Here is a 13,855-nt window from a genome sequence, read left to right on the forward strand (position 1 = left end):
GTACTCCACAGAACGTGACATGACGCTGATTGGACTATATCCAGAGGCTGACAGTGACGGCTAGCGTGACTCTGTGGTTCAATGACATTGGTGGTGCGTCGCCCAATCGCCCTAATGAAGAAACCGCCCCTGGTTTTGACCACGGGAAATCCAACTGGGAGAAAGTCGGTGTTTAAACTGGTGGGGTTACGACCCAGGTGGGGTTAATACCCAGGTGGGGTTAATACCCAGGTGGGGTTAATACCCAGGTGGGGTTCAACTCAGCCCATCATCTCTCTGGGGTCGTTACAATAAGTACGATGTGGAAAGTCTACCGTGGGTTTGTGGAGGAAACGGTTCCTGGCATATGATTGTGAAATTGTCATCAATGGCTCGAAGGTCAACGACAGTAGCGCACTGCGTCATGTGAAGACGAACTAAACTAAACTTTATTATTTTACCAGGTAAGGCCCACTGAGCTATTTTTCAGAAGCGACCTGGCGGCAAGTGATAGCCCAACGAAGTGGCTCATCACGTGGAAACTTATAGTAATACTCTAAAACGCATGTTTCTAAATGTGGAAGGAAAAGCCGGATGACCCAGAGAATAATCCACGCGACCACGGGGAGTACATGCAAATTACAAATATACATTTTTCGATTTCAAGCTTTCGTGACTGCAGGGATTCATCTTCTTGGTTCTTTCGGTAAAGTCATGTAGAAGGGAAATAATAAAATAATAAAAATAAAACATAATAAAATAATTCTCACGACGTTTCGGCCACAACGCAAGCAGCCGTCCTCAGGTGAAACCAGGTCTGTCGAGGCGACAGCGTCTGAATGAAACAGCACACGAGCTTGGAGCGTATATATAAGCTGGGTTGGAAGGGGGTGGGCGCCTTATATATATGCTCCAAGCGCGTGTGCTGTTTCATTCAGACGCTGTCGCCTCGACAGACCTGGTTTCACCTGCTTGCGTTGTGGCCGAAACGTCGTGAGAATTATTTTATTATGTTTTATTTTTATTATTTTATTCCCTTCTACGTGACTTTACAAATATACAGTTCGTCAGGGTCAGGATCGAACCCACGACCTCCTGTGCACCGGGCAAGGAAGTTAACATGTCGCCACCATGACGCCCATGAAATATTTCCAAAGCCGTCGGCGACAGAAGAACTTGCTGCGCATGAGACATCTTGTACACCGGGTGCAAACTTAAAGCATGTATCTCTTAACTCAGCATGGCCTGTATCTTAAACAAACATTCTAAAAGGTTCCTGCATGGGAGCTTTAGCCAATTATTTTTTGAGGATCGTTGCATGCAGGAGGTAAACAATCCACATCTACAAGAGAACAATACTGTGGCAAGTCGGAAGCCCACTTTCTGTACTGCCTCTGGGAGGCACCACATCATGGTAATGCACCTCATGTCTCGCATGATCTTTGCATGGTCCACCAGTCCCACCTCCAGGCATGTCACCACCCCAGACCCACATACAAGGCGTGAACGCAGGATGTCAACAATGCATTCTCGATGTCTGAAATACTGCCATCTGTTCCCCGCCACTCCTGTTGGTCATATATGTTGACAACTGTGGTCAACAGACAGGATTTCTGCTTTGTCTCGTACAGACAAGTGCTGAGGCTGACGCGGCAAATGGCAAAAAGGTGGTGTGGCCAACACCACGTCGTCACCTTTGTTCCGTCTGTTGGTATGTTACGGACTTCTTTAGATACAAATTTACAGCTGAGTTGACCTAGAGGAGTGCCAGTACAGGCTCCTGGCCATGTTGCACAACTGGTGCAACATGGCCAGCAATCGAACAAAGTTGTCAGGATTATAGCGCGGGGCGTTAAACACCGTATCGCCTTTAACAAGCTGTCGAGGCAAGTGCTGTTAGCGAGCACCTACAAGTATGGCACACGAGTGGTCAGCACTCGACCGCCTTTGTATCCCCAATGCTCACGTTTACACACCGCACCAGGTGCTCATTTAAGCCCGAGCCAACCTCAGGGAGGCCCAGGACCAGTTTTTATATATGTCGGTGATCTTGGCCTTGAGCGGGAATCGAACCTCGGCTCGCCGGGTTTTGTCGCGCGGAGCGATACCCACCGCACCGCCGCTCCACACACGCACATCTACTCTAGTCCGCAGCGGCCGCCTGCGGACCTCACACTTCTACGGCCGGGTTGGACCCCTTGCCCTGTTTCACCAACACCTCCTCCTGCTTCATCTTGGGCCGTTCCGTGCGTGTGTGCCACACCAGCACCTGCCCACACACAGACACACAGACACAGCGTTGCTCCTGCACGACCCCCAGACAGCAACGGAGTGCGTGCATGTGCACGAGCCCCATCTTGCAGGTGCACTTTTCCGCGTTGTAATACGTATACTTGTGCGAGTCCGAACACCTTTACACGGACGTGTTATGGAGCATCCCTGCTGGTGCGTTCATTTCTTTAGAATTGCTTTTTGTGTTGAGTTTGTTCTCCTAACTTTATACCTCCGATTAGCAGTTGGCTACGTACGGTGTTGCGACAGAAGTTCAACATGCATACACCAACACGCAGCGTTTTTGTGTGCCTTTGTGAGTGCGGGGGTTATGCCGGTATTAGTTTGTGCGTGTGTCAGTGCAAGGTTTGCGTGTGTGTGTGTCAGCGACAGTGCGACTGCCTTTGTGAGGGAGGGCTGTGTGACGGCGAGTGTGGCGTGTCTGTGTAGAAATGACTTGTACGATTGAGTTGTTTTATGCCTATGCAAGCATGTTGCTAATGCCCGTGTGACCTCGTGCTATCCCTCCCTGTCATCTCGTCTTATTATCCATGTGATCTGATGTGATTATACCCATGTGACCTGGCAGGAATATGCTCATGTAAGTGAAATATGCGCCATCAAGCGAGTGAAGTGTGCGTGCCTGTACATGTGTGTGGATTGTGCCTGTCCAACCTTTGATGGTCATGCCACAGGGATCTGGTGGTTCTATGCCTGTCAGTGGCTGCCCATGTGGCTGTGTTGTCTGTGTGGGTGTGTTGTCTGTGTGGGTGTGTTGTCTGTGTGGGTGTGTTGTCTGTGTGGGTGTGTTGTCTGTGTGGGTGTGTTGTCTGTGTGAGTGTGTTGTCTGTGTGAGTGTGTTGTCTGTGTGGGTGTGTTGTCTGTGTGGGTGTGTTGTCTGTGTGGGTGTGTTGTCTGTGTGGGTGTATTGTCTGTGTGGGTGTGTTGTCTGTGTGGGTGTGTTGTCTGTGTGAGTGTGTTGTCTGTGTGGCTGTGTTGTCTGTGTGGCTGTGTTGTCTGTGTGGGTGTGTTGTCTGTGTGGGTGTGTTGTCTGTGTGGGTGTGTTGTCTGTGTGAGTGTGTTGTCTGTGTGAGTGTGTTGTCTGTGTGGGTGTGTTGTCTGTGTGAGTGTATTCTCTGTGTGGGTGTATTGTCTGTGTGGGTGTGTTGTCTGTGTGGGTGTGTTGTCTGCGTGGGTGTGTTGTCTGCGTGGGTGTGTTGTCTGTGTGGGTGTGTTGTCTGCGTGGGTGTGTTGTCTGTGTGGGTGTGTTGTCTGCGTGGGTGTGTTGTCTGCGTGGGTGTGTTGTCTGCGTGGGTGTGTTGTCTGTGTGGGTGTGTTGTCTGTGTGGGTGTGTTGTCTGCGTGGGTGTGTTGTCTGCGTGGGTGTGTTGTCTGCGTGGGTGTGTTGTCTGCGTGGGTGTGTTGTCTGCGTGGGTGTGTTGTCTGCGTGGGTGTGTTGTCTGCGTGGGTGTGTTGTCTGCGTGGGTGTGTTGTCTGCGTGGGTGTGTTGTCTCCAGGTGGACGCTGCGTCCTGCACCTCGGTGCAGTTTCTCGCTCGCGGCTCGAGCTGCTCGGCGGAGGTGAGCGACACGAGCAGGCTCGACTCCAGGTCCCCGCGCGCCGCGTCCGGGTCGAAGGCGGCTTGCGGGTGCGACACCAGGAGGCTCAGGCTCACGGCGAACCCGGCCATGTCGATGGGGAACGGCCGCTCTGGCCGCCACGCCGTGTGGAACGACGCGACGCGGCCCTCCACCACCACGGGGCCCTCGAAGCGCAGGCCGCCCACCAACCCGACCGGCCACACCGACACGCCGCGCGTCCAGCGCATCTGTGGTGTGGCGGTGGGGGGGGGGTAGCGAGCGGTGGTGTGGTGGTTAGCACGCCGCACTACAAACCCGACAACCCGAGTTTCATTACCGCTCATGGCCAGCAGTGAATGTCTGAACCTGCCCCTTGGCCTCGCCAAGGTCGATTCAGCCTCAAATTAGTACCTGGTGCGGTTGTGTAAACATAAGCACTGAGCAGACAAAGGGAGCCAGGCATGGTGGTGGTCACACCACCCCCTCGTACACCAATTACAGTCTAAGTAGACTATACGAGGGATCTTTGTGGAAGTGGGGAGCACAGTGATCTCAATGGGTCCGTTCTGTGACCTGTTATCGAGCGTTCAACACTTCACGTGGCCTCAAAATACACCCAAGTTGGCACCAGTATGGTGGTGATGTCACCGCCACTTTAGTGGCAAATGGCAGCTGGTGGATTGAAGGCTCGTTAGTAAGAGATCACGGGGACCCAGTCGTTATAATATTTCATAGGCGCCATGGTGGCGACATGTTAGCTTCCTTGCCTGGTACACAGGAAGTCGTGGGTTCGATCCTGACCCTGACGAACTGTATATTTGTCTTTCGATTTAAAGCTTTCGTGACTGCAGGGATTCATCTTCTTGGTTCTTTCGGTAAAGTCACGTAGAAAGGAAGTAATAAAATAATAAAAATAAAACATAATAAAATAATTCTGACGACGTTTCGGCCACAACGCAAGCAGCCGTCCTCAGGTTCCATTCAGCCAGTTCCATTTGGTAAATTGTATCCACATTTTCAATGTCAATAGAAAATGGGTTACGGAAAAGCTGTATGTCCTGTTCATGGAGATGAAGCTCTTTAAATCCAAATTGGAACTCCTTTTGCAATTTTTCCAGTGAATCCACACGTTTTGTTTGGGAATGCAACCAATGGTTTTTCCGCTAACAGATTTTGAGTTGTGGGGAGATGGCAGAAGTTTTCCTCCTTCACTTGTTTGATGAGGAGGCCTAATATTACTTCAAATGCTTTGACATGTGATTGCATATCACAGATGAGCTTCCCCTTTCCTTGAAGTTGCACATTGAAACTGTTGAGTAGCTCTGTTACATCTGTCAGAAAGGCAAGGTGCCATTTCCATTCTGCATCATTGAGCTCTGGTACTTCTTTGTTTTTTTAAAGCAGAAAAGCTGTAATCTGCGGAAGTAAGTCATAGAAACGTTTCAAAACTCTCCCTCAACTCAGCCAACGGACTTCTGTGTGATACAGAACATCTTCATAGTCAACATTTAGCTCAGACAGAAATGCTTGAAATTGTCTGTGGTTTAGTGCATGAGCTCTAATGAAGTTAACACAAGATACCACAAATTTCATAACCGAGTCCCACTTCAGTGATTTACTACACAGCGCTTGTTGGTGGATGAGGCAGTGTATGGCTATTGGATGAGAATGGTTATGTTTGTCCATCTCTTGGTTAATGCGAGCAATTACTCCTTTCTTAGACCCCACCATGCTAGGAGCACCATCAGTTGTCACACTGGCTAGTTTAGCCCAGTTCAGCTCCAAACCATTCACAGTTTGGCAAACCTTTTCATAGATATCCTCTCTTCTTGGTTCTTTCGGTAAAGTCACGTAGAAGGGAAGTGATAAAATAATAAAAATAAAACATAATAAAATAATTCTCACGACGTTTCGGCCACAACGCAAGCAGCCGTCCTCAGGTGAAGAACAGGTTTATTATTTTATTACTTCCCTTCTACGTGACTTTACCGAAAGAACCAAGAAGATGTATATTTGTCATTTGCATGTTCTCCCCGTGGTCGCGTGGATTATTCTCTGGGTCCTCCGGTTTTTCCTTCCACATTTAGAAACATGCGTTTTAAAGTAACCGAGATGACAGATGCACCACCTGTCTTTCCCATTGTGCCACCTTGCTGCGTTTTAGTTGCATGGATCTCTGCTTGTTGTCCGTCTCGCTCCTACTTTTTGATGTTAGAAGGCAGCCAGCCGCCTCCACTGCCTAGCATCGTCCCGAACGAGCCTCCTCGACAGAGACCTACCTTGACACCACTGGCATGACATATGGACGCGCACAAACACACACACACACCTCCTCGAAGAGCTCCAGGCTGTACGTATTGTCATCGTCGGCAAAGTAGACGACGGCGCCGGTGTCGGCGGCACGGTGCTCGCGGAGCCAAGCGATGCCGCGATTGCGCTGCAGGACCCCCCGTGGCTTCAGCCAGCGCGGGTCCGAGTCCGCGAGCTTCATCCGCGAAGGAGTCGCTGCGTGCAGCTGCGTGTGCTCGAGTCCGGAGCCTGGTCGGGGTGGCGGACGGTGGGAGAAGACGACAAAAAAAAGCACCGCGCTATAATGTGCGTGTGTGCAAATCTGTGGTTGTTGTATCTTTGGGGTGGCGGGAGTGTCGTGGTTAGCGCGCTGCACTACGAACATGGTGGCCCCGGGTTCAAGTCCCGCTCACGGCCACCGCTAGTGACAATTATTTCAACTGGTCCTGGGCCTTCCCTAAGTCAACTCAGCCTCAAATGAGTACCTGGTGTGGTGTGGTGCTGGCCACCCACCCCATCGTGTGCCATGCCGGCCTTCATAGGTGCTTGCTAACAGCACTTGCCCCAACAGTCTGTTAAGGCTATACAGGGGATCTTTGTCTTTATTTTAGTTGCATCTTTAAGATTGTACGCTTGTGTCAGTGTGTTATCGTGCTTGTATATGTCCGTGCTTATGTGCGTGTGTCTGCATGCTTGTGTACGACTGTGACTGTGTATTTGTCCGTAGATGTCTTATTCTGTGAACGAGTATGTAGAAGCGTCTGCTAGCAGGTGTATGTGTTTCTGCATGTTTGTGTGTTCATGCATGCGCAATGCAGTGCAAAACACTGCCGCTCTAAAAAACAATGTTGCAGCCAATCAGCAGAGCACATCCGTTCCCTAACCCCAACCATTATCCGTCCACCTGTTTTCACATTCATGTTTGTGTTTCTCCCATTACCGTGCCCCTATGGGACCCAAAACAGCAGCTCTATATTACTTCTTCATTTCGGTAATGACAGGGATGAATGAACACCTTCCTGTCTCATGTTTTCTTATTCTAGGAAATGGCTGACAGTTTGTGGTGAATTTTTTTTAATCCAGCTTGGTCACAAAGTTAGTTGACCTTTAAAATATCCATTATTCAGTTCCCGTTAATATTTGTGATTAATTTATGAAGATGTGATAAAAGGCTAATTGCCTGTGATTATTCAAGTCAATTTCGTCTACTTTACAAGACAGAGGAAGTTATTGAGGGACCATAATTGGGGTATTTCATTTCTGTACGAAAAAATATAGTGAGTAGGTCTGCTAATTTTATCATTTGACCAGTTGGAATCGTACAACTGCGTAGGATTCTGTTATTGGTGCTGTGTAGCTCTGCAATGTATTTTCGGGTTGAACCGCGTGTTGTTCCACACGACGTCTGAAACTTTGCTCTCCGCGCCGGGAAGCTTCTTCAGGAACTGAAGCTGGAATAATATTTCATCCTGCACCAGACAGAACAACTGCAGATTTGGGAAAGAAAGTTGGACTGACTGCCAAAACTAAATTAGTCGACCTACCAGGTAAAGCCCACTGAGCTATATAGCTCTTTTTCAGAGCGACCTGGCCACAAATGATAGCACAAGTGGCTTATCATGTGGACATTTTTAGCAGCAAAATACTCTAAATGCATGTTTCTAAATGTGGAGGGAAAAACCGGAGGACCCGGAAAAAATTCCACGCGACCACGGGAAGAACATGCAAACTCCAAACATACAGGCATCAGGGTTGAGATCGAACCCACGACCTCCTGCATACCAGGCGAGGAAGTTAACATCTCGTCACCGTAATGCCCATCTCGCGACCATGCCTGCAACACAACTGGAGTCATCTGACAAAATTGTCGCCAAACTGCAATTGGCGGTGGCGGCTGCAGCAGGAGCAGCAGCAGCGGTGTTTCGTCCGAGCAGTGGCGCTTCTCGCCGCGGCGCCCACCGTCGTACCCTCCAGCAGACGCCGCACCAGCGCCGACGGCTCCTCCGCGTCCTCCACCAGCACCCAGTGGAGCGCGGGCACGAGCGCCAGCGTGTGTGCCAGGCGGGTCAGCTCAGCCTTCTGCACGAGGCGGGCATACGTGGGCGTCACCACGTAGATCGTGGGCAGCGGCCGCTCGTCATCGTCGCCGCCGCCGTCGCCGCCGTCGTCGTCACGGCGCCCGGCACCGACGCGGTCGCGAGCGCGCGCCGCCCTGCGCACGCGTCGCAGCTCCGAGAGGAGCTCCGACTCGCGCTGTTCGGCCGCCACCAGGTGCGTGCGGCAGTCGCACGATTGGCCTGCAAGAGACAGCGGCGGGGGTGGGGGGGATGCGAGCGCGCACGAGGGGCACACAACGATTCAGCATCGGACGGCGAGACGGAATGTCGTCCCTAAGTTCAGTCGCAATGTTTGAAATGCGCTCGGAAACGCTCCGCCTCGTTCGACGTTTTACCTTCGTTGACTACGGTGACATCATTTACTGGGCGAACGTCAATTCGACCTTGGGTCAACTAAACCCAATATATCATTCAGCCTATTGATTCGTCTTAAGTTCCAGCTATTCAACATCCGAATCTGGTTTTCGCTCATTCTCAGCAGGAGAAATATACGTTTTGCCATACAGAATTTCTCTACGTGACTTTCTCTGGACTTTTGCCCTGCAGAAAATATGGTTTGATGCTTCCAGTTCAAACCCTTGTCACCTAAGACACATCACGAGGATCTAGTGAGTGCACTGCCGTGAAGGCAAATAACTGTTTTGGGCAACCCCTTTAATGTACCATATTCTAGGAACTTTAATTAATATGAAGCTTTTTCAGGCAACCACGGCACAATTTGTCTGGAACCCCTCTTCCTACCCGTCCGCCAAGGGAGTCCCTACCAGGAGTACAAACAAGACTTCAGGCAACATAGCTCTGAGGGACATTAGAACACACAAATCCCACCACCACGATAAGGTTACGATCCTTCGTGGGGAATTTGTTATTTATTCAATATTTGGTTTCATTTCTTATATGGTTCTGATCGAAAATGTTCATTTTGTAACGACAATGCTTACCCCTAATTGGCTATTGGACATTTTTAAATCTTATTGCTATTTACTCTTGCCTACCGTTTATTGTCATATGGATATAATTATTGCCTACCGGCACTTGCCTATAACAATATCAACTTATATAACGACTATCATAAAATCTCAAGGCACTTTACATCAATGACATCGGGGGTGGTGTTGGGTGACAAGTGGCTCTGAATTGAAACAAGCAATGCCTTCTGAAATAGAGAAACGTCTTTTGGATCCCGACCAGAATTCGCCAGAGATTTCCACATTCCGGGTGCCCGAGAGGCGAGGGCACGGAGATCGCCGCCCGTGGACTTGAGCTTCGCTCTGGGGATGCAGAGGCGACCCAAGTCCATCGATCTCAAACTTCTTGTTGGAACGTGGTGGGGGTCTCAGTCGCGACTCCCCAATACGGAGGTGCCAGGCCACTCAAGGGCCTTGAATGTGAGGAGGGCCTTAGATTTTGAACGGAATTTAAGCAGCAAGCAGTGAGCGAAGCGATGCAAGCACGAGGGGTTGGTATGTTGTGATTGAAGAGTTTGGGCAAGGACCCAAACAGCTGCATTCTGAACGGAGAGGAGTCGATAAAGTATCTTAGGGGCCGTCCATAAGTGACGTCACGCGATTTTGGACGATTTTTGACCCCCACCCCTCGTCACACGGCGTCACAAAAAGTCTGACGTCACAAAGCTCTGCCCCCCCCCCAAAATAAAACATGCTTCAAATCGCTTTAAACTATTGTCATTGTAGTGCGTATTTAATGTGGCGCTGCACTCTGATGTTGTAGGAGAAAACATTTATTAAAAAGTCTATTTAATTAAGTAGAACGTGTTGTCTATATTTATTTAAAGTTGCGCATTTTGATATGACGTCACATTTCTCAAACCCCCTCCCCCTCACTCTTTGATTATTTCGGTAAAGTGACGTATAAAGAGAAAATAATAAATTAAATACTAGCATACGACGTTTCGATTGCAACACAAGCAATCATCATCAGGTATAAATGAAATAGAAACACAAATCTAGTATACTTAGAAATGTAATGTAATACAACAGAGAGTCGGATAACATAACAGTCAACACCCTACCTGGTTGATTACGTTCTTCCTGAGAATGCTAAATTTGAGAGAGAGATTGAGAGATAAAACACAGAACCAGAGACATATAGACAGACATATAAGTAGAGACAGATATCACAGAGATACATAGAGACAGAGACGGACATAGGCACACAGAGAAACCACGTGTCCAGGGAGGGGTTAGAGAAATTAGCATGTCAATGAGTGACACGCTGCAGAAGCTGACCCCCCCCCCCCCCCCAGGTGCGTGACGTCATTTATGGACGGCCCCTTACTGAATGTTCCAGATAGAAAGGCGTTGCAATAGTCTTTGGCTTTGACTGTTGCCCATCACAGAGTTCTACATCGCAAGGCCCGCGGGCCAATTGCGGCCCCTGACAATACACAAAGAGTGAAAACACCGTCCCATCACCATCATCATGCTGCTGTCAAACCCCCAAGGGTTTAAAATGTGTAGCAGCCCTCACACTGATGATATGTTATCGGCGAAAGTGGCCCCCATCTGAAAATGCATTAGGAACACTGGACTATATCACTATGGCAATTGCCTATCGGCTTTTGTTCTTGCCGATCGACAATTGGCTATGATTATCGCAAAATGGTTAAACTCACTGGCTAAAAATATTTCCTATCGGCGACTGTCTACGATAATTGCCGGCTGGTCATTGTTTATTGGCTATCTACCCATTGGACAACAACAGAAACATCAAAAATTAACCCGTAAAAACAAAGTTTTTCACTATAAATCCTTTATATGCGTGGCATCGGTTTTATTTTATTATTCATTTTTGTTTTTCTTGAGTAAGAGTTTCATTTTTTATCACATTGGTATTTTAAATTAAATATGAAAAAAAAAATTCCTAAAAAGTGGAAAAATTTTGAAAACATTTTTCACGAAAATAAATTGTCACGCACAACGAGTTTGTGTGCAAAATGTCAGCTCGATTGGATCACGGGAAGTGGGTTAAAAAACGACCGAAAGATTTGCACGGTCGTAAGCAAGCAAGCAAGCAAGTGAACTTAATATAAAGGATTTAAAAAGCGTGTTGTTCGTAAAAATTTAACGATCCGGAGAGGGAGGAAGACCTAACAGAGAGAATGAATGGGCTTGACGGCGACATAAGAGATTGGTGCAAGAAAAACGTCGAGCACTACTTGAGAATATTGCAAAGCTGTCAACCCATACGGTTTGACTCCGTACTCTTGTACAGAGAAATTGAGTTTTCAGGTCCATACGGCATACAGCCGTTTCATTACGGGCAAACATTTTTTTGTCTTTCTCCCTTGTGATGGGACTGACTGTCGAGATGAACGTTGAGATCCATCATGGCACGGGGTGACCAATAAGTTATGAACTGCTCTGCAATAAGGTAGGGCACTGATAAGGGGTTGACAGGTATGATTTTGGCACTGCAAGGCAAGAGGAGGAAAGTGGAAACAGATGCCGAAATTCGCAGGCCCACCTACCTGCCCACGTGCATTGGGTTGACCCTTTTGACCCAGCGAGATCACTGGCAGATCCAACCGTCTGTGCTCCACACTGCCAAAACCATCCCTCGCATAGTCTACATAGATTGTTGGGTCTCCTGCTGTTAGCCAGCACCTGAAGATGACCCTTTTGACCCAGCGAGATCACTGGCAGATCCAACCGTCTGTGCTCCACACTGCCAAAACCATCCCTCGCATAGTCTACATAGATTGTTGGGTCTCCTGCTGTTAGCCAGCACCTGAAGATGACCCTTTTGACCCAGCGAGATCACTGGCAGATCCAACCGTCTGTGCTCCACACTGCCACAACCATCCCTCGCAGAGTCTACATAGATTGTTGGGTCTCCTGCTGTTAGCCAGCACCTGAAGATGACCCTTTTGACCCACTGAGCTATGACTTTATTGAGAGCGTATTGCCTATGGGGGGGATGTTATTAGCCTTATCGGGGCTTTGCTGCTGCTGATGCTGCTGATGCCGGAGGAGGCTCGTGAAGGACGCTGCTACTGGGCAATTGGAAGCAGTCGCCCTCCAGCAACAACGGAGGGTAGAGGAGCGACGCTCACAACAACGAGCGGAGCGCCGGGTGGATAAAACACAGCAAGTTGGCACAGTCGGGGGGTACAGCTGGTGGTGGTGCATCTACCGGTCATTTCAGCCGACCCATGGCACCTGCAGGGTCCGTCCCGTGACCTCCTGCACCTAGCCTGGCACAGTAGGGGTACAGCTGGTGGTGGTGCATCTACCGGTCATCTCAGTCAGCCAACCCCATGGCACCTGCAGGGTCTGTCCTGAGACCTCCTGCACCTAGCCTGGTACAGTAGGGGGGTACAGCTGGTGGTGGTGCATCTACCAGTGGTCATCTCAGCCAGCTAACCCATGACACCTGCAGGGTCTGTCCCAAGACCTCCTGCACCTAGCCTGGCACAGTAGGGGGTACAGCTGGTGGTGTATCTACCGGTCATCTCAGTCAGCCAACCCCATGACACCTGCAGGGTCTGTCCTGAGACCTGCACCTAGCCTGGCACAGTAGGGGTACAGCTGGTGCATCTACCAGTGGTCATCTCAGTCAGCTAACCCCATGACACCTGCAGGGTCTGTCCCGAGACCTGCACCTAGCCTGGCACAGTAGGGGGTACAGCTGGTGGTGCATCTACTGCTCATCTCAGTCAGCCAACCCCATGGCACCTGCAGGGTCTGTCCCGGAACCTCCTGCACCTAGCCTGGCACAGTAGGGGGCACAGCTGGTGCATCTACTGGTCATCTCAGTCAGCCAACCCCATGACACCTACAGGGTCTGTCCCGAGACCTGCACCTAGCCTGGCACAGTAGGGGGGTACAGCTGGTAGTGCATCTACCAGTGGTCATCTCAGTCAGCTAACCCCATGACACCTACAGGGTCTGTCCTGAGACCTGCACCTAGCCTGGCACAGTAGGGGGCACAGCTGGTGCATCTACCAGTGGTCATCTCAGTCAGCTAACCCCATGGCACCTGCAGGGTCTGTCCCGAGACCTCCTGCACCTAGCCTGGCACAGTAGGCGGGTACAGCTGGTGCATCTACCGGTCATCTCAACCAGCCAACTCCATGGCACCTGCAGGAGACCTCCTTGCCAGCGACACCTTGGGACACTTCGCGTGGCGGCCTCTACGTGCACCTAGCCTGGCACGGGCGCCGTGGCGGCGTTTGTCCGTCGCTTCGTGGCGAGTGGCGGGGGGTGGGGGGGGTGCAGTTGGTGTTCGTTACCGAGCTGCGAGAGGGCGTAGAGGAGGCCGCCGCACGACGCCACGAAGTAGAGGAGGAAGAGGCTCTTGAGACGGAGCCGCGCCATTTGGGGGGCTCGCGACGTGATGTGAGGAGGGTGGGGGGCACGTGGGGGGCACGTGGGGGGGGGGGTGCAAGACGCGATTTAACAATCGCGAAACGGCGGCGTCGCGGCAAGCGCGGCTACCCGTAGCGCGCCGGTGTCGATTGCTTCCCTGTATCGCCCGGATCGATTCTAGGATCGATTTCTCGGTTGGTGGCGTTTTGTAGTTTTGTCAGCACGTAGCGAATGTCGGGGAGGAGGTCTGCGTGAGTTGATACAACAGTCGTGCGTTAGTGGAGTTGTGC

The 13,855-nt window shown here is 50.3% G+C and overlaps 1 protein-coding gene across 1 annotated transcript; it reads right to left on the minus strand.

Moving 5' to 3' along the window:
• Positions 1-1,014: 1,014 nt before the first annotated feature.
• B3GAT3 (beta-1,3-glucuronyltransferase 3) lies at positions 1,015-13,624 on the minus strand. The gene is made up of 5 exons (XM_061568493.1): positions 13,490-13,624; positions 8,086-8,415; positions 6,159-6,367; positions 3,787-4,077; positions 1,015-2,248 (listed from the first exon to the last, which is right to left on the minus strand). Exons 1-5 carry the CDS (start codon positions 13,572-13,574, stop codon positions 2,150-2,152), a joined length of 1,014 nt encoding a protein of 337 aa, XP_061424477.1. The 5' UTR covers positions 13,575-13,624; the 3' UTR covers positions 1,015-2,149.
• Between the last annotated feature and the right edge of the window lie 231 nt (positions 13,625-13,855).

This window comes from Lethenteron reissneri, chromosome 41 (assembly GCF_015708825.2).
Source record: "Lethenteron reissneri isolate LAM-NWPU_2019-01 chromosome 41, ASM1570882v1, whole genome shotgun sequence".
Taxonomy (NCBI): Eukaryota; Metazoa; Chordata; class Hyperoartia; order Petromyzontiformes; family Petromyzontidae; genus Lethenteron; species Lethenteron reissneri.

Coding starts and splice junctions, on each gene's coding strand:
- B3GAT3 (XM_061568493.1), bottom strand. CDS start 13,574: ATGGCGCGGCTCCGTCTCAAGAGCCTCTTCCTCCTCTACTTCGTGGCG. Junction 8,416..13,489: donor CTACGCCCTCTCGCAGCTCG/GTAACGAACACC, acceptor TGTCTCTTGCAG/GCCAATCGTGCGACTGCCGC. Junction 2,249..3,786: donor GAGCGAGAAACTGCACCGAG/GTGCAGGACGCA, acceptor GTGTGTGGGCAG/GTGCTGGTGTGGCACACACG.